At 41.7% G+C, this 26,854-nt stretch overlaps 1 protein-coding gene across 33 annotated transcripts; it reads right to left on the minus strand.

Moving 5' to 3' along the window:
* LOC110437076 lies at positions 18,625–26,664 on the minus strand. 33 transcript variants are annotated; one of them, XR_002455161.1, is made up of 11 exons: positions 26,166–26,663; positions 25,796–25,993; positions 25,504–25,563; positions 20,784–20,822; positions 20,495–20,671; positions 20,055–20,119; positions 19,703–19,834; positions 19,374–19,416; positions 19,132–19,212; positions 18,979–19,035; positions 18,625–18,892 (listed from the first exon to the last, which is right to left on the minus strand). XR_002455161.1 is itself a non-coding variant. In XM_021465234.1 (7 exons), exons 3-7 carry the CDS (start codon positions 19,718–19,720, stop codon positions 18,776–18,778), a joined length of 339 nt encoding a protein of 112 aa, XP_021320909.1. In that variant the 5' UTR covers positions 19,721–19,834; positions 20,055–20,119; positions 20,784–20,822; the 3' UTR covers positions 18,625–18,775. The 33 variants fall into 33 exon arrangements, 6 of the variants coding, with proteins under 6 accessions (XP_021320909.1, XP_021320910.1, XP_021320912.1 ...); XR_002455154.1 differs by having other exon boundaries at positions 18,979–19,046; positions 19,132–19,208; positions 26,166–26,662; XR_002455155.1 differs by having other exon boundaries at positions 18,979–19,046; positions 19,132–19,208; positions 19,362–19,416; positions 26,166–26,662.

Raw genomic sequence — 26,854 nt, forward strand, 5'->3', positions numbered from 1 at the left:
TTCCGAAGTCGCTGAACCTCTCCATTCTCTCTCTCGTGTGATCTGCGCCGTGCTAACCACTGCCAAACCCTACAGGAGCACTTCCCGCCATTCGAAGCACTACCCCGCCCCCGTGGATTCCTCCCCCCCGTTTCTGTGCTAGGTGAGTTCGCCTGAGTCCCCTCCGCGTCCCCATACCCTCGATTCGGAGAATGGTGCTCTAAATCGCGAGATAGGCGATCTCCGGCGAGGAGCAAAGCTCCCCAGCCATGGCGCCGCCGTGGACCCCTTCTGCTCCGGCCGGCGACCACCCCCCCCCATCTCTCCAATCTGTTTTGCACCATCCGATCTGAGATCAACGGTTCTCATTCAATGATAGCCCTTCGCTGGTAAAAGTTATTAAAGAGACCCTCTGGAATACGGTATTCAAACCCGCAGTCCATGGCGTAAAGTTTAAAAGCCGTTTTGTTGTTTCGAAGGCGTACTCTGCGTCGGCTTAAATGAAAATACGTTTTCAGTATTTACAAATTTGCCACTGCATTCCTTTTGGCCTTAGAATATTCATTTTAACTCCGAATTGACCCATTCAAATTTCGTTAGATTCGTATTTACGAGCTCTACATGTTAGAACTATTTGTTCTCTGTTTTGGAACTTTTAAATTCCTGGTTCTATTTAATTAATTATTTCTCTATAGGAAATCTTAGAAATCTCATATCTTTCTCGTTTTAATTCCGATTTTCGTGAACTTTACGTTCGTGTGATCGTAGCGCTGCATAGAATATTTTGATAAGCTTTTATATTTGTTTTACCACTGTTTGGTGTATTGTTCTAATTATATCTTGTTTGCTTCGTGTATGATTGTCTACATTGGATTGCGTGTTGTTGATTGATGATTGGGATTAGACGGTGAGCCGTACGTTGGTGATCAAGACCAAGCTTTTGAGGACCAGCAGGCTCAGGAGAGCTTTGAGCAAGGTAAGTATAACTTGGGATCATCCTTGTTACCTATTCACTTATAAATACACATATATATCATATGCATGCTATCACCTTGTCGACCTTAGCAAAATCATAGATGTTTGTTATCCTGGATTCCTTGCTACCTACTTGATATGCATTTGGTGTAGATGTGCTAGTGCTTGATATAATCCATGATCTTGTAAGATAATTAATAGCTATGCCATGAATGTTAAATGATGACAAATAACCATATGAGATCTTGTCTGTAAGTGATCACCGGGACAACAGTGCAACCATGAGGGCTATAATGGCTCTGGCTTTAGCTCAGTATGAAGACCTTTTCTAGCTTGTTAGAGGTTACCCGAAAGGGCGGAGGGGCTGAACCGTTTTGGGTATAGTGCGAGCCCCTGTCCCTATGTGTATAGGCTGCGCGTCATTGTGCCATTCGGAAGGAGAGTATCTATATCTACGCGCAAAGGAAACCTTGCGGCCCTAACATGTTAGACGAACTTTTGAAAGGCTTCATAGTGATCCCTGTCGACCTCCCTAGGAAGGGGGTTAAGAGATTAGCTACCTCGGGCGAAAGGGTAAATCATGACTCATGGGTAAAGATGTACAACCTCTGCAGAGTGTAAAACTGGTATACTAGCCGTGCTCACGGTTATGAGCGGCCTTGGGGGTTCTTACTACGCCGACGATGAGCTTATTAAGTTGTTATGTTCATTTGATTATCGTTTATGCTATGAGTTAATTATGCTTACACTTGATCATGGGATTAATGGATTATTTAAGCTACCTTGACATTTGCTATTTAATTATGAATATGCTATCCACCATTAAAAGCTAAAATGCAGTCAAACCAGTGTCAGCTATTTGAGCCTCATGAACCCCTGGTTATACTTGTTGAGTACGATATGTGCTCACTCTTGCAATTTCCCAACACCTCAGGCTATGATAATGAAGATGACTAGAATGAGGATTACCGTTATGAGTACTAGGTTTGGAGTCAACCAGTCAACAGTGTCCATGTGTGGAGCTTCCGTCGAGAGCGTGGTTTACTTTATGCTATCATTTTTGTATGAGACTATGTGATATTTTATATTCCGCTATGTAATAAACACTGCAATGGTACATTTGAGATTTGTCTACTTATGTGTGCGACTATTTCTGGGGCACATATGAGTCTTTTATGCATCCTATTTTGTTCTTAAAATATGGGTGTGACAACAGAAGATATATCTGTCCAACCATATGTTCAGGATTCTTTGTGCTCTCTATCAAATACAGACTTACCCTCAGTCTTGTGATTAATAATGTATTGGGACCAACCCCTAGTTTTTGTGCTACCAAGCTTGGCAGTGGGTGTCACCAGCAGACTAAAAGGGTTGATGTGTCCTGCTATGTTGAGGCCTGTCAGCATGTGAACATTGGATAATGTTGGAGACATTGGGCCTTGCCTCAAGAGAAAGGCATTGTAAGTGTTAGACCAAAAGAAACAGGCAGCTTTGAGCATTGGTTCATTCTTCTTGATATCACAGAGGGACAAGGAGATGCATTGGTCCAAGTTCCTAGTCCAATCTACTCTTTTCTTGGCTGCTACTTTGATTAGCCAGTTCTTCTAGCCTGGGATGATTGAAGGCCAGTTCTTTAAAGAAGTCCTCTTATCCTAGAGATTTGGATGCATATTAGACTCCTTGAAAGGAACCCTATTGGTCTCAGCAATAATTACCTTGTTGGGGTCTAGATCACCCATTGGGCCCAGAAAATTTTTGTGCAAATTGCCATCAAGCGGGATGAATATCTAGCCCTCGAGATTCTGAAAGTAGAGGAAAAGCATAAGATGCAAGCTGACAGAGTAAGAAAGTTTAGAAAATCAAAAGGAGAAAGCATACCTCTAGGATGTTGTCGATGGACGCCATCGGAACAAGAGTTGCCGAGTTGAAGGATTTGGTGTATTGGGATTGAATCGTATGGAAACTTGGCGAATTATGCAAGTTTTGAATTTTCGATTGAAAATGTTTGGAGGGAAACCCTAGCTTTTAAGATTGATGAACGAAGAAGACAGAGGAGGAAACAGAGTAATCAATATGTCTGTATCGGTTTTGAGTGGAAATTTTGGAATAAAAACCAGTTTTATCCCAAAATTAGGGGGCATGTGTTAATCCCAAATTTTAGCGAGTCAGAAAACTACCAGTGGGCCTGCTTCGCAGAAGGAGGGATAGCCGGATAAGTTGATCGACAAAGCAAGCCTGGTGAAATTAGTTGATCAGGAGGGTGTCAGAATGAGGCAAGACGAAGGAGACGTGTCGGGTTCAATTAAGATGGAAAAGTTAGAGTCCAGGTTACCTTTTTGAGGAAAGAGTCGTATTAGGACATGAGACTAGGACTCCAGACTATAAATATTAGGAACCCAATCCTTGTAAGAATATACACAATCATAATACAAACCCTTTCGGCTCTAGCCACCAACCTTAGGAGTAGGATGAGAAGTAGATCTCGACGAGACCTTCAACAAATCGAGCTGCATCGATTGATTTTGACTTCGGTTTGCTTGTAAGTATTGTCATGGTTCATGTTTAGTTTATCATGGCTGCATCATTTGACCTCATGTCAAGCTTGATTATGAACTAGTTATCGATTTGAACTGTGTTTGTAAGGCTGCATTGCTTCAATCTCTCATGAATCTCGGTTCAAGTTAGTTATCGGCTCTATTAAATTGGTAATTTAATAGATTCATCAAGTTACCAATATTATTCAAAGCTCAATGTTTTATTTATTGTAACAATATTCTGCCCGATCAAGATTTAACGAGTTGGCTCGAGCTTCAAATCTAAACACTTATCACAAACCTCAAGTAAATAACAATTATTAAGCGAATATAAGATAACTAGCTTGTTGATCTTGATCGTTACATGTTGTGCGTTCGAGATATTTGTTTTGTTATGATTAATTTGGTATTAATAACTAAATCCGATTATAACAAAATAGATAGATCTTGTTCATGCCTCATGGACCTTGTATCGGCTAAAATCGTCGATCCAGCTAAGCTTGAACGAATAGCGCGCGTGCATGAATCTGTTTATGCATTAAATGAACTAGTAATCTGTGTTGAATTTATTGAAGCCCGCTAGCCGTTAGACCGGTTGAATGTATATTTAATACAAATTATGAAACTAATTTACTGAAACCGTAGGTCGTTAGACCACTTTTAGTAATTTATTGTTTATTTTGTGGATGAAAGGATAATGCACGTTAGCTGTCTTTTATCTTTACATACACAACGTATCGGCTAAGTAGCCGATCCGGTAGTTTATACCCATAAGATGCAATTGTTCAATACGTTCGATAATGCTTATCTTTTTACATTGTTTTAAGGAGTTGACTTTTTAGTTAATTTCTTTCATTCAACGACTTCTTAAGGCCGTACATCTCAGAACTGTCTGGCAATAACCGGCAGGTTCCATAATTTGACATTTGTACTTTTACCTTGTTAATTTTCAGATCAAATTGACTGGCACGCCCCGGAATCAATTCACCAAGCTCGTGTGTTTGTGGCTCAAGAGGTCTAGGACTTCAGCTCCTGCACTCCCCTTGAGAGCCCCGAGATTGTTGGTGTGAGAAACCAATTTTTGCACCAACAAGACCCTAGAAGACTTCTAAGAAGACCAAGACATCAAGGAGATGTCAGGATGAAAAGGCATGAAGAAAAGAGGTCACTGTGCATAGAGCACTGGAGTAAAAGCCTGGTAAGAGTGAAAGGTCCTAATATGGCTAGAGGGGGGTGAATAGCCTATTTAAAAATTCTAAAAAACACTAGAGCAAGAGGTTAGTAAATAACAAAGTGTTGATATTTGGGAACGCAATAAGGAATTGATCCGCAAGCGCACGGATATCGGTGAGCACTTCACCCGAGAAATTATCCAGAGTATCGTATTTATTTTTTTTACCACTAGGAGAAAGAGTGCATCTGACTAACCGGTCTATTACTACTAACCTTTAGGCACAAAGAATGTCTTTCGATGTGAGTGATAAATAGAGAAGACTGCAACCGTAGTCTCCTTCTAACCTTGGTAAGGATGATCTACTGTTCTAATGGGGAGGCTAACAGAATCTAGACAACACAAAGGATGTTCGACCCGCACCTATAAACCCTATCCTTCCTGCTAACGAAATGTGATCTACAAAGGTAGCTCGGAATTGTCACGTTCCTCACTACTACCACGGTCCAGCTAGTCAGGGAATATCTATGAGTACCCCAGCCTAAACACCACGTTTACGCCAGTAATGATTACTCTAAACTCTACGCGAAGAGATTAAAGTAAACTCATAAACCATAAGAACAATAAAACAAGAACTTACTAGAATTTAGAAGTCGAATTACTGAAGAATCCTAGGAGCAAGCTTCGAGTTAGGAGAACTTGATCCCGCAGGTACAAGCTTGGAGTAGACACCGACAGGCCGGGCATCCTCCATTCTACACCTCCACTCTATCTCTCTCAATCTAGTAGAAACTAGAAGATCTATTTCTACCTTACATTGGTTGCTAAGCCTAAAAAGAAATATTAATTAGAGAAGAGGTTTTCCTTCGAGGGCACCCCTCAGTCTCTATGATAATTTCTTCATGTCTTCTCCAGGGGCCAGGGGGCCTTGCTTATATAGTCCTCCCCTTCTATGCGTTTTTGGGTCGATAGGCGAGGTGGTACTATGTTTTTCTTGATCCAATAGGTCGGTGGAATATCCAGAGCGAAAAGAGTCCTGATCTGGCTCCAGAGGGGGGCGGGCGCCCAGGCTACCAGGGCGGGCGCCCTGGGCCTGGCCCTGTTTCGCCTCCGCTTCGGTCTCATGGCTTCTGGAGTCTTCTAGATGATGTAAAATCGTGCGGTGCGTTGATATCTCTATGTAATCCCGACATATGGGCCTTTCTTCCTTATTTCCTGATAACCCCCTGCAGAAATAGATAAACAACAAAACTCATGGAATTCTGTCAGATCAAACCCTAATTCTAGGTGTTGGTTGCATATTGGTCCTTTCTCTTGTTTATTTGATAATTAAAATTGATACTTAAGAACCGTCAACAAATACCCCCATACTTAGGCTTTTACTCGTCCTCGAGAAAAGGATGGTTAAGAAAAATATCTGGGGTAAACATTTAAAAATATTCTTTATATTTGCTGGGTGTTAAAAATCCACTGTGTACCATAGTCAGGGATGTTTATGGTCAAGAGAAAAGATCCTTTCTTCTCAATCCTGTCACTTGGAGCTTTTGTATATTTTTGAAAGAAAGTTAGCATACCTTTTTATCCTCATAGGTTCTCTCAGATCACTCATTATCTTTTATATATCTCACTGAGGTTGTTTTATTTTGCAAAAATTCTCAAGCATTCTTACTTTGCATTTATTGCCTGATCAAAACGGGATCCGAGGAGGGGAATGTCATACTCTTAGATCAAAGACTTTGAAAATTAAAAACTTTGTCAACTCTTGCTGGCATATTGCTTATTAGAGGGACCATGGGCTATCATTTTTTTTCTCTTTTTTTCTTCTTTTTTTTTAAGTGGATACCGAGGTACCCCTAATTCTACTGCCGGACACTTGTCCATTTTTTCTGCGAGGTTGTCGAGCACTTGCTCCTTTTTATTTCCTCGAAATATTTCTATTTTTGCATAGCCCATGCCTCTAATGCAATAATACTTCGGAAGAGTGAATCTTACTGAAATAATGTCTTGATCTTAGGAGCATGATAAATCTCTCAACAAGGGTCTAACTCATTTTGAACAAACTCAATACAGAGCAGATAGCTTTTATAATCATTATTAATATTTTTAGTTTTATCAGGCATATAAAACACTTAGGATGGTAGCTAGAAATTTGAATATTTTGAAATAAATTCTCCAAGCAACAATGATATCAAGAATAAGAAACTCATACTCTACCATCACATATTCCATATTGACTTAAGTAACACAGGGTTTTAAAATGATTTTATAATAGTTGCAAGTTTTCAGGAAATATCATAGATTGAGATTAACCATGATAAGAAATATTTTAATCTTTTTAATTTATCATGTCGAAAACAATATTCTGCATAATCCAAAATATATGTATGTGTAAAGTAAAGTGTGCAGAGTGTGTACCTGAATCGTGGAGTCGTGTAGTCGAAGTGTGTTTGGCATGTCGAGGGATCTCCCCCATACTTGTTTTCTGCTTTCTTGCACAAAAATAAAGTAGAGACACACAAGACATAATAATAATAATAATAATAATAATAATAATAATAATAATATAATAATAATAATAATAATAATAATAATAATAATAATAATAATAATAATAATAATAATAATAATAATAATAATAATAATAATAATAATAATAATAATAATAATAATAATAATACTCTTTATTGCTCTTGAGGCATTTATTACAAAAGACTGATAGCAAACTGATAATAATAGTAAACCTAAACCGAATTTAAAGATAGATAACTAAAATGTATTGCCTCAAGGTCTAATCTAGATAACTTAGCGGCGCTCTAATTCCTGGATCTTCTTATTGGCACTGGCAAGATCCTGCCTAAGGCCTAGTATAATGGTGTTGTGGTTAGAGAGCTGCCTAGTGAGTGAATTAATCGAGGACTGGAGGTCTATGATAACTCTATCTAGCCTGCGAACTTCCTCATCAATATCCATTATAGTCTTGCGACGCTTGGGAGGTGTCTCAAAAGCATTGAGAGAGTGCTTCGGGGCTGCCTTTGGAGGGATGAAACGGACTTTGGCTGCTCTAATCCCTTCAAAGTAAGGTCTTTCCTCCTCCGTAGTGTAGCGTACGCTGCTGATCTCGCCGCTTCGTTTGGTCTTGACTCCAACGACCCTCTCATTGGGTCTAGGTGGAAGAATCCTTGTGCCGATTGGCACCTTGATAGTGGTCTTCGACTTGGATGATGATCCTTTGAGGAGTAGGGCTTGTGGCGGTGCGGTGAGAACTGGTTGAGCATGGTAAGATTGGGCGGAGCTGCGTTGGCGTAATGGCATGGCTTCTAGCTGTCTTTCTGTGTTGGCCGGGACGAGAGCACGGGCATCGGAGTCTTCCACAGGCTTTATGTTGAGGTTGAAGGGGACGACTTCCCAATCATCGTGGTACTTCTCGGCCATTGGAACAGCAAGGAACTAATAAAACTTTAATTGAAGTAGAGCTAATCAAGCTCTAATTGAAGGAGAGCTAATCAAGCTCTAGTTGAAGGAGAGAAAGCTTGGTGGCTTGGTGTTTGAAAACTGAGGTCAGGGGTCTGTTTATATAGGGGTCAAAAGGGTGCCTCTATGGGTTGTTCGGGTTGCTCCCGTCGATGTACGTGCAAAACTTTCTATCCGAGGGATTATTCGAATTACCATAATTGCATTTTCCATAACAGAGAAAGTCGGGACCGAGGGGGAACAGGGGCTGGGCGCCCGCCCACCTGAGCTGGGCGCCTGCCCTCTCTATGGCCCCTCTGTGGGCCCACTTCTCCGAGCGCGTTTCTAGATGCGAAATTATTTAGAAAAATATATATATCACCCAAAACCATCAGACCAAAAGTGTCGGGCTCTAATTCTCCATGGGAAGGTAAAAATGGACTACGTCTATTTCTTCAAATTCCTCATTGGGCTCTAAAAATAATTTAAGACGTTGACCATTTACCTTGAATAACGTACCTTCGTCATTTTGAAGTGTGATAGCTCCGTGGGATGATGAATTGATTACCTTGAATGGTCCTTCCCATTTGCTCCAGAGTTTTCCATGCCCGAAAAGCTTCACCCTGGAATTAAAAAGTAATACCTTATCTCCGGGTGTGAACTCCTTCTTCTTGATTCTTTTGTCATGCCACCTTTTTACTCTTTCTTTGTAGATCTTTGAATTGTGATATGCCTTCTCTCGCCATTCTTCCAATTCTGATAGTTGCATTCTTCTATAATCTCCAGCAACATCTAGGTCCATATTCCATCTCTTTATGGCCCAGTGTGCTTTGAATTCTAGTTCAACAGGTAGATGGCAAGTCTTCCCGTACACCAATTGGTATGGAGACATTCCGATTGGGGTCTTGTATGCTGTCCGGTATGCCCAAAGTGCATCAGGTAACTTGTCTTTCCACGTCGTTCCCATTTCATTTACTGTCTTCTGAAGAATATTCTTGATTTGTTTGTTGGAAGTCTCTGCTTGGCCACTTGTCTGAGATGATAAGGGGTAGCGACGTTGTGACGGATTCCATGTCTTGATAGATATTGCTTGAAGCGTTTGTCGATGAAGTGTGCTCCTCCATCACTTATCACTACTCTGGGGACTCCAAATCTTGGAAATATAATTTCTTCAAACATCCTCTTTGAACTGACGTTGTCGGCATGCTTGCAAGGTAATGCCTCTACCCACTTTGAGACATAGTCAACTGCCACCAAGATGTACTCACACTTCTTTGATGGAGGAAATGGACCCATGTAGTCTATTCCCCAGACATCAAAGAGCTCAATCTGAAGGTTGTTGGTGAGTGGCATTGCATCCCTTGTATTTATGTTTCCGTGCCTTTGACATGGCCCACATCTTCTGATATATTGCCTTGTGTCTTCATACATTGTAGGCCAATAGAATCCACACTGCCAGATCTTTGAATGTGTACAGAATGCTCCATAGTGACCTCCATATGGTGATGAATGACATCTGTCGATGATCTTCCATCCTTCCTCAGTGGTCACACATCTCCTGAGTAAGCCATCAGAGCATACTCGGAAGAGGTATGGCTCATCCCATATATGTGAACGACTTTCTTGAATAAGCTTCTTCTTGTTTGCTCCTGGTGGTACATACCCTGAAACCATAAAATTAACAATATCTGCATACCAGGGGTCAGACCTGTTAATCCCGTAGAGCATGTCGTCCCGGAGTGAATCATTGATGGGGGTTTCCTGTGGACTCTTAAAATACATTCTAGACAAGTGATCAGCAACAGAATTTTCTACTCCCTTTTTATCTTTTATTTCTAAGTCAAATTCTTGGAGTAATAAGATCCATCTAATCAGGCGAGGTTTAGCAACTTTTTTAGTGAGCAAATATTTTAGTGCAGCATGATCAGTGTAAACAATTATTTTAGCTCCAACTAAATAAGATCTAAATTTATCAATGGCAAAGACAACAGCTAGGAGCTCTTTTTCAGTGGTTGCATAGTTAAGTTGAGCTCCTGTCAAAGTTTTACTGGCATAAGCAATTGCATGATGCTTCTTATCTTTAGTTTGTCCCAATACTGCCCCCACAACATAATCACTAGCATCACACATAATTTCAAAAGGCAACGACCAATCAGGGGGTTGAATGATTGGTGCAGAGATGAGTGCTTTCTTTAATAAATTGAAAGATGTTAGACATGCATCATTAAATTCAAAAGGAGCATCCTTGGCTAGCAAAAGAGTAAGTGGTCTAGCAATAAATGAAAAATCTTTTATGAATCTACGATAAAAACCAGCATGGCCAAGAAAGCTTCGAATTCCTTTTATATTCACAGGTGGAGGTAGTTGTTCAATTACTTCAGTTTTAGCTTTGTCTACCTCAATACCTCTTTCAGACACTAAGTGTCCTAGCACTATTCCTTTCCTAACCATAAAATGACATTTTTCCTAATTAAGGATTAAGTGCTTTTCTTCACATCTTTGCAAAACCTTGTCTAAGTTTTCAAGACAACTATCAAAAGTTTTTCCATAAACAGAGAAATCATCCATGAAAACTTCCATAATCTCTTCAATCATATCAGAAAATATAGACATCATGCATCTTTGAAAAGAAGCTGGTGCATTACATAACCCAAAAGACATTCTACGGTAAGCATAAGTTCCATAAGGGCATGTAAAAGTGGTTTTGCTTTGATCATCGGGATGGATCGGGATCTGATGATACCCTGAATATCCATCTAAGAAACAGAAGAACGAATGGTTTGCTAACCGCTCTAGCATCTCATCTATAAAAGGTAAAGGAAAGTGATCCTTTCTCGTGGCTTTGTTTAGTTTTCTATAGTCTATGCACATCCGCCATCCCGTGACGGTGCGTTGTGGAATTAGCTCGTTCTTTTCATTCATAATAACAGTCATGCCTCCCTTTTTAGGCACAACTTGTACTGGGCTCACCCACTCACTGTGCGGCACAGGATATATAATCCCTGCATGCAGCAACTTTATAACTTCCTTTTTAACTACCTCTCTCATAGTGTTGTTAAGTCTACGTTGGGGTTCTCGAGAGGGTGTAACAGAAGGATCTGTTGGAATACGATGGGTACAAATCATAGGACCGATTCCTGTAAGATCTTGAAGTGAGTAGCCGAATACTGAGCGATGTTTCTCAAGAATGGTCATTAATCGCAGAGTTTGATCCTGAGTGAGTTTATCGCTAATGATCACAGGGAACTCTGGATTATTGTTTAAGAAAGTATAGGTAAGACCGGGTGGTAAAGTTTTAAGCTCTATGGGAGGTCTAGGTGTTTCTGCAAACTCATCTAAGGGTTCAGGCTCGGAAGGTTCGTCTTCTTCTTCTGTGAAGAAAGGAGTTTCGTCTTCTAAGTCTGGTTCATCTAAAAGCTCTAGAGATGCAGCCTTTACTTCCTCCATAGGATCAGGCAAAAGATATGACTCGGCCTTATTATTTAAGGAGTGTGAAATTGTTATCGGAAATTTAAATGTTTTTCCAAAAGAAATGTGTAGCTTTCCAGTATGACCTTCATAAAGGAGTCTTCTAAAAGGTTGTCCTATCAACAGGTCGAAGTCTCATGTATCAAAGATATAGAAGTTCAAATGAACCATGGAGCCTTCTACCGTAAGAGGTAGGACATTAATAATTCCAAGACTGGGGACCAATCGTCCCGAAGATTCCTTTATGACCTTTGTTGTGGGGGTTAAGACAAGATTTTTAAATAGTTTAAGTGCAAAGGATTCAGACATGATGTTGATCCCCACAACAGGATTATAGAGAGCATTAAATCGATCAGAATTATAAGCACAGCGTATAGTTATAGAGGGTGTGTCCAAACGGATCACATCAGAGGAAAGCTCTGATTCCTCCAACCATTCGCTACTCATTACTGAGATAAGCTCTCTCAATTGATATTCACTTGGCAAATAAATGCTAAATTGGCCGTTTTGGGGTTTGTCAATAGAATGGTAGTTTGAAATATTTCCAAAATCGGCAAAAAGATCGGATTCTATATCCAGCATGAAGTCCGGTGGTGGAATTTCTTCCTCTTGTGGCTCAGAACTTGGGATAGCTAAAGTAGATGAAGAATTTGGCAGAGTGTCTACTTCGGCTTCGTAGGTTTCATCATGAAGGGTATTATCCATCTCAGCTTCTAGGATTCTATCTAGGATCACTCTTGCTTCATCAGCACGGATGCGAAAGAAAGAACCTCTAGACATTGTGTGCAGCATTTGTTTATGATTTTTCTGAAGACCTCGAAAAAAGTGAAATAAAAGACCAGGGTCTTCAAGATTAAGGTTTGGACCAGATTCTAAAAGATCAAAAAAACGTTTCCAGGATTTTCCCAAAGTTTCATTATCTTTTTGTTTAAAAGATAGGACTTCGAGTCTAAGGTCGTCTATACGGTCAAGGGAATAGAAATCTAGACAAAAGTTGGCTCGTAAAACTCCCCATTCACCTTGTTGTTGACTTACCTTCTGACTGTACCATTGTCTAGCTTCTCCCCTTAGAGAAAAAGGAAAAAGCTTCCAACGTAAAGTCTTATCAGAAATGCCTTCAATGCGAAGACAATCACATGTTTGCTCAAAATCTCTAATATGAAGGTAAGGGTTTTCGTCTTCCTTTCCCGAAAAAGATAGGTTTTGAATCATGGCAATCAACCTAGAACTTAACTTATACTGGGATGTTTGGATAGGCTGTGATGATTCCCATGGTAAAAGGTTAGTTGCTAAAGGGATTGCAGACTCATGGATCGATTTAGAATTTTGGTTTTCCATAAGGTAAGAGTAAAGAAAATAAATAAAGAATATAAAAGATAAGAAAAGATAAAAGTATAGATACAAGCTAATAGTAAGACACAGGTTATCTCAGCAACCGTCTTTCTCCCCGGCAACGGCGCCAGAAATGCTTGTTGATATTTGGGAACGCAATAAGGAATTGATCCGCAAGCGCACGGATATCGGTGAGCACTTCACCCGGGAAATTATCCAGAGTATCGTATTTATTTTTTTTACCACTAGGAGAAAGAGTGCATCTGACTAACCGGTCTATTACTACTAACCTTTAGGCACAAAGAATGTCTTTCGATGTGAGTGATAAATAGAGAAGACTGCAACCGTAGTCTCCTTCTAACCTTGGTAAGGATGATCTACTGTTCTATGGGGAGGCTAACGGAATCTAGACAACACAAAGGATGTTCGACCCGCACCTATAAACCCTATCCTTCCTGCTAACGAGATGTGATCTACAAAGGTAGCTCGGAATTGTCACGTTCCTCACTACTACCACGGTCCAGCTAGTCAGGGAATATCTATGAGTACCCCAGCCTAAACACCACGTTTACGCCAGTAATGATTACTCTAAACTCTACACGAAGAGATTAAAGTAAACTCATAAACCATAAGAACAATAAAACAAGAACTTACTAGAATTTAGAAGTCGAATTACTGAAGAATCCTAGGAGCAAGCTTCGGGTTAGGAGAACTTGATCCCGCAGGTACAAGCTTGGAGTAGACACCGACAGGCCGGGCTTCCTCCATTCTACACCTCCACTCTATCTCTCTCAATCTAGTAGAAACTAGAAGATCTATTTCTACCTTACATTGGTTGCTAAGCCTAAAAAGAAATATTAATTAGAGAAGAGGTTTTCCTTCGAGGGCACCCCTCAGTCTCTATGATAATTTCTTCATGTCTTCTCCAGGGGCCAGGGGGGCTTGCTTATATAGTCCTCCCCTTCTATGCGTTTTTGGGTCGATAGGCGAGGTGGTACTATGTTTTTCTTGATCCAATAGGTCGGTGGAATATCCCGAGCGAAAAGAGTCCTGATCTGGCTCCAGAGGGGGGCGGGCGCCCAGGCTACCAGGGCGGGCGCCCTGGGCCTGGCCCTGTTTCGCCTCCGCTTCGGTCTCGTGGCTTCTGGAGTCTTCTAGATGATGTAAAATCGTGCGGTGCGTTGATATCTCTATGTAATCCCGACATGTGGGCCTTTCTTCCTTATTTCCTGATAACCCCCTGCAGAAATAGATAAACAACAAAACTCGTGGAATTCTGTCAGATCAAACTCTAATTCTAGGTGTTGGTTGCATATTGGTCCTTTCTCTTGTTTATTTGATAATTAAAATTGATACTTAAGAACCGTCAACACAAAGCGAAGCTTTTTTTGCTCTAGCTCTAAAGGGGGTTTTCAAGCCACCTATCCAGCAATTCTAGTTGATATGATCACTAGGCACACAAGAGCTATGTCTCTACTTACACTAGAGAGCTACCTAAAGTTTCTATACAAGTATGTAAGCTACTCTAGATTGCAAGAAAGTAAGAGAGAAGGTTTGAGCTTTATACCACCGCGTAGAGGGGATGAACCAATCAATAAAATGAAATCTAATCACCGGGAGAAATCCAAAGTACAATCACAATGGAGACACACGATTTTCTCCCGAGGTTCACGTGCTTGCCGGCACGCTACGTCCCCGTTGTGTCAACCAACACTTGGTGGTTCGGTGGCTAAGAGGTGTAGCACGAACCTCGTCCTCACTAGGACACCACAAGAACCTACCCACAAGTGAGGTAGCTCAATGACACGAGCAATCCACTAATGTTGCCTTTGGCTCTCCGCCGAGGTAGGCACAAACCCCTCACAATCACCGGGAGATGGCCACGAACAATCATCAACTCGTGCCAATCCTCCTCCGCTGCTCCAAGCCGTCTAGGTTGCGGCAACCACCAAGAGTAACAAGAAAACCGCTGCTCCAAGCCGGACGGTGCTTCCAGTCAAACACTCTGTCCGAAGTCAGATAGCACCGGACACATGAACAGGAGCTCCCCAGCGTCCGGTGTTCACCGTCCGGTGCTTAACCCTAGAACCACAGCACACCGGACGCTCAGCCTCAGCGTCCGGTGCCTCAAAGGCCAGCATTCGGTGAGTGTTTCTCTGCGAGGAACACTCCCGCGACTTCTCCAAATTTTCCACCGGCGCAATAAAAAATATGCACTTCATTTTCTCGAAAAGCGCCGAATCCCGCCTCCTCTCTCTACACTTCAAACTCCACCTCCTTCTCAAAGTGTGCCAACACCACAACGTGTATACCAACAAGTGCACGTGTGTTAGCATTTTCACAATCATTTTCTTCGAAGGAGTTAAGTTAGCTCACTAGGTTCTAAATGCATGCACATGAACAATGACACGTAGTGGCACTTGATAACCTCTTAGCCAAAGAATTCCCCTCTTTATAGTACGGCTATCTATCCTAAATGTGATCACACCCTCTATGGTGTCTTGATCACCAAAAACAAAAACCCTAAGCAATACCTTTGTCTTGATCTCCATAGGGTTTTGTTTTTCTCTTTCTTCTTTTCCATGTTGAGCACTTGATCATCTTGTGGTCATCACCATCGTCACCATGATCATCACTTGCTCCATCACTTGGCATGTACCAACCTCATTAAGTCTACACACACTTAGTATAGAGGTTAGTACTAGGGTTTCATCAATTATCCAAAACCAAACTAGGGCTTTCAAAGAGAACACTTAGTTTTAATGTCCATCATTCACCAAAAAACTCTAGAGGCGTGGAGTTGGCTAGCACCAAAGCTTGGCTCCAGGCATGCAATTGGATGAGCATTTCTATAGAAAGATTTCTTAAGTGCCAGAAAAGTCCACTTATACATAGAGGGAAGCACCAAAGAAAAAAGGTGGTTGTCTAGAAGGTTATGCAGAATATTTGGAGTGGCACCAGAGAACTTCAGTGGTGCACTAGAGAAGGCAACAGAGAAAGAAGCCCCCAATAGTCGGCAACGAATAGTCCATATGGCACCACTAGGAAACTCCTAGGGCACCGTAAGCTTTCAATTCTCACTTTAAGAGGGAGTCATCCACTAATGACTATATTTGGGTTGGAGGCTATATATACCCCCATGGTTGACTAGTTTGGAGATGTTAGAGCGTGCTGAAGTTGTAGAAGAATGCTAAGGCTCTATTCCAAGCACTCTAGCCACCAAAAGTATTTAAGGAAATATATATTAGGTGATTAGCATAGGGCTTTGTGAAGTGCACACCTTAGTTAGACAACCTTCTTGGTACTTTGCTCTAGGCATAGGTTGTGTTTAGTGAGGTTTGCATATCCCTTATAGCTCGATGCCTATGTACACCATTGTTGTACACTAGCTAGGGGCTTTGAAATCTTGTGATATCACATCAACCGCGTTTGTGGTGTGGCCCCCTAGCTTGTACCTTAGGGAACAAGGTTTGTGACATTTTGGTCAGAAGCTCGATATATAGTGAACATGGTGCGGAGTGGTCCAAGAGAATGCCAAATAGAGATCCAGTTGCACGTGGGAAGACCCATGGACTCCATGAAGTTACCCGACCAGTTTGAGAGGGGCTCCACCTTAGACCAAGGGGAGCATGAGCTTCTCATACCTCGGCAAAAAAATTATCATGGGGTTTAATTTCTCTAACAACTTTTATTATGTATCTAGATATAAGTGTATATTTAGGTGCATAACAAAAACTATGTATAAAAGAGCCAAAATGAATTATAATTTAGAAGGGAGCGAGTAAATAAGTAGTTTCCTGTATATTTTCTAAAATATCAAAGTAATGGCATTAACAACCCAATAGGTATCAATATTGTACTTAGTGGCAAATACTAAAATACATGTAGTACTTGGACAGTCAGCAATGTGACTAGTATGAACGGTTTTCATACAAGAGGTCTGATATCTACTTGTTTTTTAAGACCAGAAAAAAGGAAAAGTAGTTATAGTATTGTATTATATCCCATCAAAAGCCACAAGTAACCATCTTGAACTGAAATATTTGGACACTCGTTTACCATTTCTTCTAGCTATGTCTAACGTCATGTAGCTTGGCTTCAGCTGTGTTCAGGAGTGCTATTGTTGCAATAACCTTCTCTTGTCTCTTTTATCTTATGTTCCAGCATAAAAAAGAGGGACAAAAGAGGAGAGAGAGAGAGAGAAGGATATTAGTGATGCATGTGTCGCCATAGAGGTGCTTTTGCTATGTACCAATGCATGTTTTGTTGATTTGTAGGGTTCTAGTTGTTTTTTATGCTAGAAGCATGATTTGAATAGAAGAGAGATGTGGTGGGACCTGTTAGTAAATGAAATTATTTTGAAAACCATGTAGAGATAACTAAAAAAACCAATTATTTATGGCTATTTTATTAAACTTGCTCTTAGACATGAGCAATGTACATAGGTATAGGCGCCTCCCATGAAAATGAAAAGACACAGTCATCCAAAGTACCATGCCACTCCTATCATCATCTATCCTTCGTATGACGCTCTCATAGACGGTAGCCACCATGTCGGTCCCACCTACTGCTTCTCTCATTGATGACCCCACTCATTCCCACTTTGATCACGACCATCCCCTTTCTAAATTTGATATCAGTGACCCCGCCACCAACAAATTGAGCTCACCTCTGGCAAGATTGAACTGTAGCCAAAGTTTATCCCTATCCTCCTAGCAGAATCTAAAGGACACGATGACCCTCTCCTCCTATGCTCCTCATTTGACCACAATGCTTCCCGCTGCTTGTCCCTCACGCAATGCAACCACCGCTCATCACTCCCTTTGTTTGAGTTGAGCCTCAACACCCTCATCATTGCGTCTGCTCATCTTCCATGCCATCTAAGCCAACGAGGAAGAACTCGAACCCACTTGCGATGTAGGTCTAGTAGTGTGTAGATGTGTAGGTCTAGTAGTGTGTAGATGTCCCTTGTTGTTTTCTCCCTCCTTGAGCTTGTTGGAAGCAACAATGTGGATCGGTCCTTATGGACTGCTTTAGATTTGATAAACTATACAAATATGTCCATATTATACATAGAATATTGCTTATGGGCCGCTTTTGAGTGATATTGTGTTTGGCCTTATATTTGCTCTAAAGTATTGCATCCATATTGTACTCTACTTCTCTCACTCATGTTATGGCATCCGCAATGTATAAGAGCACCTTTGATTCCATATAGGAGCACCCTTATTTTGTTCCAAATATCACGATGTATTGAAACAGTATTAATCATTGAGGTGTGGACTGACAACAAGCAAAAAAAGAATGATACTAGGAGTTAGTTCTCTGTCTTTAAAGTAATAGGATCAACATATGGTGTATCATGAACAACTTGCAATGACCTAGAGAAGGAAAGAAGATTGATGGAGACAAATTATATTTATAGGAGTTAGTTCTCTGTCTTTAAAGTAATAGGATCAACATATGGTGTATCATGTATGCATGTATAATACTAGCTCTTCAACACATTGCAGACCGACATGTTCGCTTGTATAAAAAGCTATAACTGAAAGTACTGTTTACTTAAATAACTGACAAATTCGGCAGATAACATGAAACAATCAAAACTCTCGAGCTGCCCTCATAGTACTTAGCACAAACCTTTTTGTGGGGTCATACATGCTTTTTAGTATACTAGTGAAGCGTGTGCGCCATCGCGTGCACATGCAATATAAGTATGGAAGCTGAACTCAGATGAGATAAGCACTGGAAAGTAAATGCAGTAGTTGCAGTATGCGTAAATGGAGCAATTACAACATGCACTGAAAAGTAAATAGAGAACTGCAACATAGACAGAGTCCTAGTATGACAGAGCATGGTTCTGACATTACACAGCTGATTTTAGCATTGCGCAGATGGGGTTCATAAGTACAACAAGATCTATTTTAGTTCGTGGTCTGTCTCCATGGAGGCTCTGGTAGTCTGGTGTCGTTGCTGGAGCAATCTGTTTGTGGATTTGGCTGTGTTAGTTTTGTTTTATCTGTGAATCCTAACATAATGATATGTAAAGCGAATTGATAAGAAATGTACCTGAGTCTCGGCAAGGACACACACATTCATTGGGGTGACTGCATCCCGATATGTAGCCTGGGAGGTCTCTGAGGGAATATATTGTGATGACTACTGCTTGTTTTGATTATTTTTTAATGGATGAGTTATTGATAAGAGGCCTGCTAGCTATACCTGTGGAGTGGAGTAATGAGGTGTGTCCTTCATGCTCACCATAGTCTGCTATAATTTTGTCGTTGCAGCTCACATAGCTGTCTGATTTTGACAGGGAAAGATGGGTGAGCAGAGAAAATTCACAATATAAATTGGAGTATTTAGAAACATAGGTGTCATAGCTGTAAACATGGCCTCTGAGATTCATGCGGAGTGCAAGGTTGTAAATGTAATTGTTTTTGTAAGCTTACTTGGAATCTTACCGGTATATACCTGGCGACTGTGAATAGGATGTAACTTCCGGATCTGGTAACCATTAACAGTTGGTTAGTTTGGAACTATTGTAGTTTGCTGTGTATGAGTGGGGATTGCGCTATGTATTTTATCTGTTGATAATATTTTGGTGCTTCCAACTCATGAGGAACCTGTCTAACTCAAGTCTAGTGTTATCAAATCTAATCAAATGGAAATAAAAGCAACAACATGGCCAGCTATTGTCCTATTGAGTTTCCATAGTAGTAGTCCTTAATCTCGAAATGCCACATTTAGAAACAGAAAGAGAACCTGATTCATTCAAATTTCAGAGTCATACCAAAAAAATACCGGTCATATTGACTGGACCAAATGTTGATCAACACGAATCATAAATTTAGAGTGGATGGTGTAAGTATTTTTTTTCTTTGGCACCACTGAGGACCTTTTGGCCGAACTCTGATGCTTGCAGCTGTAAAGAAGCCAATTTACTGCTTAACGTCATATATCACATTTGTTAGCAGAAACAAAGAAGCCAATGTAATAAACTATTTTTGGTCTTGACATTACATAAGCAGTGTTCTAAAGTTTCTTTTTTTTCCTCATGCTAACCAGACCATCAATCCGTAGTATTAATATTTTTTTTCTAAAGTCATAGGAATTAGAAGTTGAAGGAAGGAAATGACACTTACCTTACTTATATACTCGTGTCTTACTGGGCTGCATCTATGTGATAGGAGTATATTTTTCTCACGATCTACAACCATGCAATTAAGCCATTATTGATAGACTTAATTACAGAAGATCAAAATAAAAATTCTTGGCATAAAAATAGCCAAATGCTAATGTGGCAGAGCTGCATTGGTACAGTATCATCTAAGTCTTCTGAACCAATGTAATCTAAATCTATCTTTTGTAGAGAACATGCACACTGAATAGGTATTCGTTTTGAACAGATCGCTTGCACAAGGAGGACAATGACACACAGCTTTTTAAAAATTGTAATGTACTAATCATAGCTCATATGGGAACCAAAAACAACCATTATGTACAACACTATAAATGATAACCATAAAGGTGCATGCTGTAGCGAGATGACCATATAAAAAAAATGTGTGCCTAAAACATGAACCTGCGTTGTTTTGTCTCACGGGGAGGTTGCATGATTTTCAAAACTGAGTCATGCCATGGCAGCAGGCAGCATAAAAAGAAGCAGGGGCACTACCTGTCGAGTTGGTTGTCAAGGAATTCAGACTACCTTATTGTGATTTATCCACAGGAATGACAGCATAAAGAGAAATTCAGCAATCTGTGTTGTGAACGGAGTAAACAGTTTAGCAGGTTTGTATCCAAATCAATGTTTTTAACAGATATGTAATTCAACTATGAAAACACATGTTAAACTGTGAGGACTAACATACCATGAGATTGTAATAGTCAATCCAGCCCCACATCAAGGCCTGCATAAAGGGAAATTCAGCAACTTGAGTTGTAAAGTAAACAAGAACAATATCTGAATTCATGGTTTTAACAGATATGTAATTCAACTGTGAGAATGACATCCTAAATTGTAAGCACTAATATACCTTGTGTCACAGAACCGACCAAATTATAAGAGTTCAAGTGTAGAAACGATTGCCAAGCAATCAAGTTTCCAAACTTGAGCCCATATAATCCCAGTAGTCAATTGAAATCACGAAGGACTTCAAACCAACTCGCAACAAACCAAGATCGTAATAATTCAACATAAACACAGCGAATGTTACATAGTCATTCATTGCCGTCGAAGCGGCACCACATCGGAGTTATTAAGTTATTACAACACAAGTTCGAAGTAGCGGAAGCAAAATAATTACACACACTTGTTCAAAGTTCAGTTCACAAGTTTTTGGTTATTGCCAGAGTCTACACCATCCTTCCAAAAGCATCAGATAGGAGGTTGTTAGAGAACCGTGCCCAACGGTTAGTCCTCATCCCCAGCGGGATGGAGACAGGTCTTGCAGAAACCGTCATAGAAGATGTCATCTGCAACATGTGAGAATAAACCCTGAGTACGAGAATGTACTCAGCTAGACTTACCCGTCTAGTAAAATATAAAAGACACCAAGGATCATGCAAGGCTAAGATATAAAAGTAGAGCTGGTTGACTCGACATTTTTGCCAAAAGCCTTTATTAAGACTAACACAAAGTAAGAGCATCATATTTATTTATCATCAGCCTACCACTAGATTAGCACCTGTACTACAACACATCACTTGATTATTACAAGCAATAATAACCATATCAGGTTCATCATCTGTTCTTCTTGCTATCATCATTCTCATGAACCAAGTTCATTAGTGAATGCTACGTTTGCCGCTGCTCTGTCAAGTTCTCACTGACCGGGAGAGACGGCGATTCGAATCGAATTCCTATCCAGCTGGAGGGTTATTCCTAGCACTCACCCAAGCATCCCCCGTCGGAGAGCCATCGGGTCACCTTTGGTACGACTCAGGAATCGCGGCTCCGATCAGCGCCGCACTCCCAAGGCTACCACTCTGCCAGGGAGGTCAGGAATTTTAACTCACCTGCCTTTGGGCTTACGCCAATGGTCCCCCGCACACCGCACTTCCTCCGGTACTGCGCACTTTATACTTGCCGGTCTTCCGGCCTGAGTCATACTACTCGGCTTCGCGGTCGGAACGAGTTATCCGGCCAACTAAGTGTCAGGCATGCGTTCAACATGACAAGAGGACGTACAACGATCAGTCCTTAGCTGCCACAGACGGAGTTACTACAACCTTGCAAAACTCCGCCCGGCTTAAATCAATTTAATCAGGTTCCATCCACGATAGCGTATATAGACCATCGTGACCCGACACAACCCTATATCGCGCAGGTGATAGGAAATCACCCGACTTCTACCGATTAAGCATGGCTAAGCTGCTACTCGATCCTAACTCTATAACCAAGGGGTGGTGAGTTATCTGGACAAGGATGGAGTAAAATGCAGCAAAGGTTTCATCACAACTCCTGTACTTAATGCAGCAATAGATATAACATATTAAGTAAACTTTCGAAAGTAAAGGGAGGCTTAGAATGCTCCGGGGCTTGCCTTTCACGAACGAAGCTGGCTCGTGACTTGGACACTCAACTTCTTCTTCTAGCTCCTCGGGTCCGACTTGCTGGACCTCCACCTCTTGGCTGCCCTCCTGGCCTTCGGGATTCACTTGCAGATCGAAGGAGGCGGTCACGTCCGATGCACCTATTGCATGCTCGAGGAATAAGAGGGTGTGCATACAAAAGAATGGATGCTTGATAACATAATGATCTCACTGGACACTCATTTACGGAGTACACAGTTATAACAAGTCCACACAAGGTAGTAAGTTAACTTGGTCCAAAACCTATCATGATACTAAAACAGCAAGCAACACAAAACAGAAGTAACTCATTAAATAAATCATAACTAATGATAAACAGATCCAACAAATATAAGTGAAGACATTCTGGAAAGCTTATGAAATTGTCTACAAATCATATTTAAATATCACAGTAAGATTCATACATTAAACCAGTCATTTAAACAAAGTTCCAGGTTCTGTCCCAGAAAAACAGAGAGCACCTATTTCTGGAACCCAACTTGGAAAGATCATAACTTCAAAACTACTAGACCAAATGATCCCAAATTTAAACCACAGCTAGTTCAATAAGTTTACAACAACTTTGATTTAGATAAGTTGCCCAGAAAACCAAATTATCATTAAGCAAAAGTTAAATTGCTTCCTTGCTGTCCAGAACAGCCTTTAACCCTATAATTAATTATTTGATGACATAACCAAAACATAAATCATGCCAACCACATAGCTTATGAGCACAAGCATATTATAACACAACCAGAACACCAGATGGAAACTTCCAAACATTTACTTAACAAGGCATTTATTAATTAATTCTAGAAAAGAGCATAATTACAAGATGCTTAGTCAAAGTGCTCAGAAAAACCTACAAAAATTATAGAAGCACAAGTATAGCACCAAGGCATCACCATAAAAATTTCAGAGCAATTGCACATACCAAATTAAAGATATGCATCTAACATGTGCCAGGGTGTATATTTCATAAATTGGAAATCATGACTTATATTGTGTCAAACAACAGATTTCAGATTATTTACATGTTGTGAATACCATAAACAAGTTTACTACCAAAGTAGAGCACCAGCATAAGCACCAATTATTTTATATGATTTAATCAAAGAAACAAGCCACATTTCAATCATAAATTATATATCAAAACTGCAGTACTCCAAAAATCATGAAATATTTATCAAAGCACTCTAATACCATACAAAAGCTACCATAAAATTTTCGTGCAAACTAAGCAGTATAACCAGAGATATGAATTTATCCATGAATAACAAGATTAAATTCTTCATAAATATTTTCCCAGAAAACATGGTTCATTTTATATTTTTATTAAAAACTAGCCATCTCAAGGAACACCACAAAATTGGTTTCACAAATTTTAGATCTCAGAAGCAGTAGATATGATTTTTGCAAGAAAGCCAAAAATCCAAATTTTGAATAAAAGAAAAGGAGGGAAGGAGGTGACACAGTGGACCCCGGCTGTCAGATTCATCTCCCTCACGGCCGAGGCGACTCTCGCCGGCGATTTCTCCGCGACGGCGAGGTCTCCGGCCAAACTAAGGGTACCAACGTGATCCCCAGACTCTAGCGACTCGATTGACCCCCTTTTCCCCACGGCGGAGCCACCAGAAGGGGCTCGCCGTCGACGATGGCGGCTCGGCGGAGGTGCTCGGCGTTACGCCGGAGCCCTCAGGCCGATAGAGCGCGACCTAAGACCTTCTACAGCACCAGCGAACTACGGCGGAGCTTCCTAGGTACGCGGCTTGGCTTGAAACCTCGTGGAACACGCTGGCCACGAGAGCACCCATCTCCGGCGGAAACACGGCGGCGCTGCACATCGTGTCCGGCGACGGAGAGCTCGGTAGAGCGTCCACCAAGTGGCACAAACGCAAGCTAGGAACCTAAGCAACCTCTAGGACCCAACCAGAGACGACGAGAGGCTTCACAGGGCTCGGCATTGGGCTCGCCGGAAAAGATGGTCACAGCGACCCGATTTGGGGGAAGAAGGGAATGGCGGCTCACCGGTGGATTTCACGGCGAGGTGGTGGGTGGAGAATGGAGAGCGGTTCACGGCGGAGCTGTGGGTGGAGTTTGGTGAGCAATGGCGCAGCAAGGAACGCGCGCGAGCTCGCCGGAGTACGCTCGCGACGGAGAGCTCACGGCGGCCGCGTTTCTGGCGAGAGGGGCGAGGCAGAGCAGAAGTGGACGCGTCCACTCTGCCCGGGGCGACGTCGTGGACTTCATGCACGCGTTGGGAGCTGACGAGCGGGGCCATCGCCGGCGTACGGACGACATCTGGCGGACAGGTGGCGCTCTGGCCATCCCCGACGGTGAGCTCGGCTTCGATTCAGAGAACATGGCGACCGGCTGACAGAGCGACTTCAGCAACGCATAACTCCCAAACCAGCCCGAGATAGAAGATGATGCAGTTGACAAAGTTGGAGTTTCAATCGAGTTCTACAACTTTGTCAACAAGAGCAAAAGCCAGATCGGCTGGGATTGAGAGATATAAAGTTTCCAAAATCGATCGGTTTCGTTCCAGGACAGCCCCAAATCTGCCTTGTGGGTAACTTTTGAGCTATTTGTGATCATTTTCATGAGATGGCCATAAAACAACTTTTGTTCCTTATAAAATTTGCTACAACTTTGCTGTAGAAAGTTTTGACATGCAAACATTTTATGAAACACTTTTTAAAAGCCTAAGAAAAAGAGGTTTCTAGGGCCTATTTGCACAAGTATGACTTAAAGGCATATTTTGGAGAAGTGATCAACATGAACATTGTTCCCAAGGTTAAGTTAAGCATAGATAAACTAATTACCAAGGCATAGAGCATAAACACAAGCATGGTTCACTCAAACATAAGCATAGGAAGCCTATTTAAGCAATTTAAATCACATTTTACATAGAATGACATGGCTCAAGATAGATGATGATCATGATATGCTTTGAGTAGATGGTGATGCCTATGCTATGCACATGATCAATGCAACCATAACACTGGGGTGTTACACCTTGATATTTTAATAGTCAATCCAGGCTATCTATAAAGAGCAGAGGCTGCCATTTTTGTGCTGAAAGAAAGAAAAAAAATTCATACATCACTTTAACATATGGTGATATTTTAATAGTCAATCCAGGCTATATATATAGAGAGAGAGAGAGAGCAGAGGCTGCCATTTTTTGTGCTGTAAGAACGAAAAAAAATCATACATCACTTTAGCCTTGAGGCCAACAGGTCAAACAACAAGAAGACGCTAATTAATTAGATTGAACAACCAATAAAATAAGTTCATCAGTACACACCTGGGCCAAGTCATCATCTGGCCACGACCACACCAACCAAAGGAAAGGAATGTCAGGTGCGATTAGTCTAGCACTTAGAGATAAAGCAGAATGATGAAACTTTAAGTACGTATCTCTAAAACACACACGAGCTGGTCAGGGACTTCGACCAAACAATTGGCACTTGTAGCATCCTGAAAGAAGGCGTAATCAGAGTACCTACAACAAACACAGATGTAGTCAAATTTGACTATGAGACTGAAAAACATTAGATGATAAACAACTATTTTTAGTTGTCGATGAGGAAGCAGGTAGAGCAGGTCTCCATCACGCTGTGGGCTGATTTTGTCCCGGCTCAGCAGACAAACAAGAAGAAAGGAGAAAGGCTTACCAGGATGGAAGGAGCTGGCTATGGAGGCACTAGATCTGGTCATGGAGGCACCGGATCCGGCTGCGGAGTCGTCGGAACAGCCGCTAATAGCCGTGCAACGTCTGTCGTGGGGGCTTGCCCGTGGCTGTGGCCGTCGCACCGGGTTGTGGCTGCGCTTGGGGGTAGCCTCGCCTGGACGCCATGTTGCCGCAGCACCACGCCGAGGGCCGCCGCGCTAGGGGCGGCCTCGCCTGGGCGCCACGCCGCCGCGCAAGGCGCCTGCCCTAGCCACCATCGCCGCGGGAAAGGAGGGAGAGGGAGGAGGCTGGCCAATATGTCGCCACGCCGGAAGAGAGCGAGAGAGGGAGAGGAAGGGGAGGCACAGGCGGGGGCGGCGGCGGCGGCGTGCTGTGGGAGGAGCGACAGGCTGAGTCATCGCCTCGTCAGGCGTAGGAGGGAGCACGGGAAGAGTCGAGAAGGAGAGAGAGAGAACGAGGAGGAGAGAGGAGGAGGTGAGAAGCTAGATAGAGAAGCAGAAGTTGTGATATATATTTGCTTCTCTAGATTCGAAAAAGAAGCGAGGGAAGCAGGGGAAAGTGGGAGAAGCTGAGAAGAAGCGCGAGAAGCCGCTCCAAACGATTTGAGCCACACGATCGAAGATCCAACGGCCAGTAGAATTTTGGGCGACGTGGACCCTGCTTCTCATCTGG

Source organism: Sorghum bicolor, chromosome 7 (assembly GCF_000003195.3).
Source record: "Sorghum bicolor cultivar BTx623 chromosome 7, Sorghum_bicolor_NCBIv3, whole genome shotgun sequence".
In the NCBI taxonomy this organism is placed as follows: domain Eukaryota; kingdom Viridiplantae; phylum Streptophyta; class Magnoliopsida; order Poales; family Poaceae; genus Sorghum; species Sorghum bicolor.

Bases quoted from the DNA above. Each gene is read 5' to 3' on its own strand.
- LOC110437076 (XM_021465232.1), bottom strand. From the start codon at position 20,129: ATGGTTGTAGATCGTGAGAAAAATATACTCCTATCACATAGATGCAGC. The intron at 19,417-20,054 runs GTAAGTGTCATT...AATGGTTACCAG, and splicing joins GACACGAGTATATAAGTAAG to ATCCGGAAGTTACATCCTAT. The intron at 19,047-19,131 runs GTATAGCTAGCA...ATATTCCCTCAG, and splicing joins CTCATTACTCCACTCCACAG to AGACCTCCCAGGCTACATAT.